This window comes from Plasmodium gaboni, chromosome 7, assembly GCF_001602025.1.
Source record: "Plasmodium gaboni strain SY75 chromosome 7, whole genome shotgun sequence".
NCBI classification, from domain to species: domain Eukaryota; phylum Apicomplexa; class Aconoidasida; order Haemosporida; family Plasmodiidae; genus Plasmodium; species Plasmodium gaboni.
Window position 1 is genome coordinate 824,312 of NC_031487.1, and position 1,980 is coordinate 826,291.

The 1,980-nt window shown below is 14.6% G+C and overlaps 1 protein-coding gene across 1 annotated transcript; it reads left to right on the plus strand.

Moving 5' to 3' along the window:
• Positions 1-287: 287 nt before the first annotated feature.
• On the plus strand, positions 288-1,110 carry PGSY75_0725400 (hypothetical protein; the record flags this gene model as incomplete). Its single annotated transcript, XM_018785095.1, has 4 exons — positions 288-338; positions 476-519; positions 754-789; positions 912-1,110. The coding sequence occupies 4 exons, from the start codon at positions 288-290 to the stop codon at positions 1,108-1,110; spliced, it is 330 nt and encodes a 109-aa protein (XP_018642596.1).
• Between the last annotated feature and the right edge of the window lie 870 nt (positions 1,111-1,980).

A 1,980-nucleotide genomic window follows, 5' to 3' on the forward strand; every position in this document is an offset into this window, starting at 1 on the left:
TATATAAAAAAAAAAATATATAAATATATATATTTATTAATATATGTATATCTTTATATATATATAAGTTGAATAATTTTAAAAAATTTAGAATTACAAGAATAGAACATATTGAAAAAAATAAAGGGGAAGAATTATTTTTCTTAGAATTATATATATATATATATATAGTATTGGTGTATATTGTTTTAAAAAAGAAGTTGTAATTAAACTTTTTGAAACGTATAATTTATTTGATTATAATTTTTTTTCTTTTATTAGTAATATTTTAAGAATTGTCAGTAATAATGTGTTCCCTTAAGTATTTCATATTTTCCCTAATATGGATATTTCTATACGTACGTGTATATTTAATTTTGTTTTTATATGATGTTTCATTACCTTTTTAAAAAATATATAGAGCATATTATATAAATATAAATATATATATATATATATAAATTTTAATGTATACTGTATATTTTTATTTTTACAGAATGAAAATATAAAGGATAATTCTTTTTTAATGAATCATAATAAGTATAAGAAATAAGAAAAGGAAAAAATAAAATATATATATTTTTTTTTTTTTATATGTTTATTTGTATAATTATATAAAAATTTATAGAGTTCATAAAAATATATACATACATATATATATATTTTTGTAGTGTGTAGAAGAATTAATATTTCATTATAAAGTTTAATAATATTATATATATGTATATATATATATATATATATATATATATATATTTTTTTTTTTTTTCATAGGAGAGAATATAATGTTCCCAACGGACGTATTTTAAGGTATACACAAATAAATATAAATAAAAAATATATATTTATTTTTTCCACATCAATAAATAAAAAAAAATATACATATATATATATATATATATATTTAATTTTTTTTTTTTTTTTCTTTTCAGATTGGATACTCCTGAACCTTGGGGAGACTCCGAAACATACGAAGTCGTAACTAAAGATAAGCATGGCAATTTAATTACTACTGTTTTTAATAAAAATGCTGAAGCATTATATTTTTATATAAATAAAAAAAAACCAAAAGAAAAGAATTCAAGCAAAGCAAAAAATTCAAAAATGAGAAAAAAAGGAAAGAATAATTAAATAATTTATTTTTTTTTTGTTCTTTATTTTATATTTTTATATTTTCTTATTTTATTTTTTTTTTTTATGACTTATATAATATATAAATAAATATAAGGAGAAAAAATAAAAATATATAAAATACAATTTATACTTATAATTATTACCTTTTATTTTATGTTATTTTATGTTATTTTATGTTATTTAATGTTATGTTATGTTATATATATATATATATATATATATATATATATATATATTTTTATTTATTTTTTTTTTTTTTTTTCCATTTTAACATTATTTCTTATAAATATATATTATTATATATGTGTAAATAAATTTATACTTAAATATAATATAATGTAATATTTTTAATTAAAAAAAAAAACAGAAAAAAAAAAAAAAAAAAGATGGAAAATGATTGTACTGTATCAATAAAGTACGGTCAAATGGTTTTAAAGAATGAAGAAATATATTTAAGAACTTTATATAAAGACATAAATAAATTATAATATATAAAAATATAGAACTGTAGTATTATATAGGATAATAAAATGAATACATGAATAAATGAACAAATAAATAAATAAATATATATATATATTATTATTATTATTCTTATCCTAATAGTACTTTTAGATATTATAAAATTTTTAGATTACATTAGAAAACCGAAAGAATTACACTTAGACAAGTAAAAAATATATGAGTAACATATATATTAATATATAATTTGATATAAAATAATAAAGACGGATGAATAAATGAAAGAAGTAAAATAAAATGAACGATAAGAGTAAAGGAATGAAATAAAATGAACCATAAGAGTAAAGAATTAAAATAAAATGAACAATAAAAGTAAATGAATGAAATAAAATGAACGATAAGAGT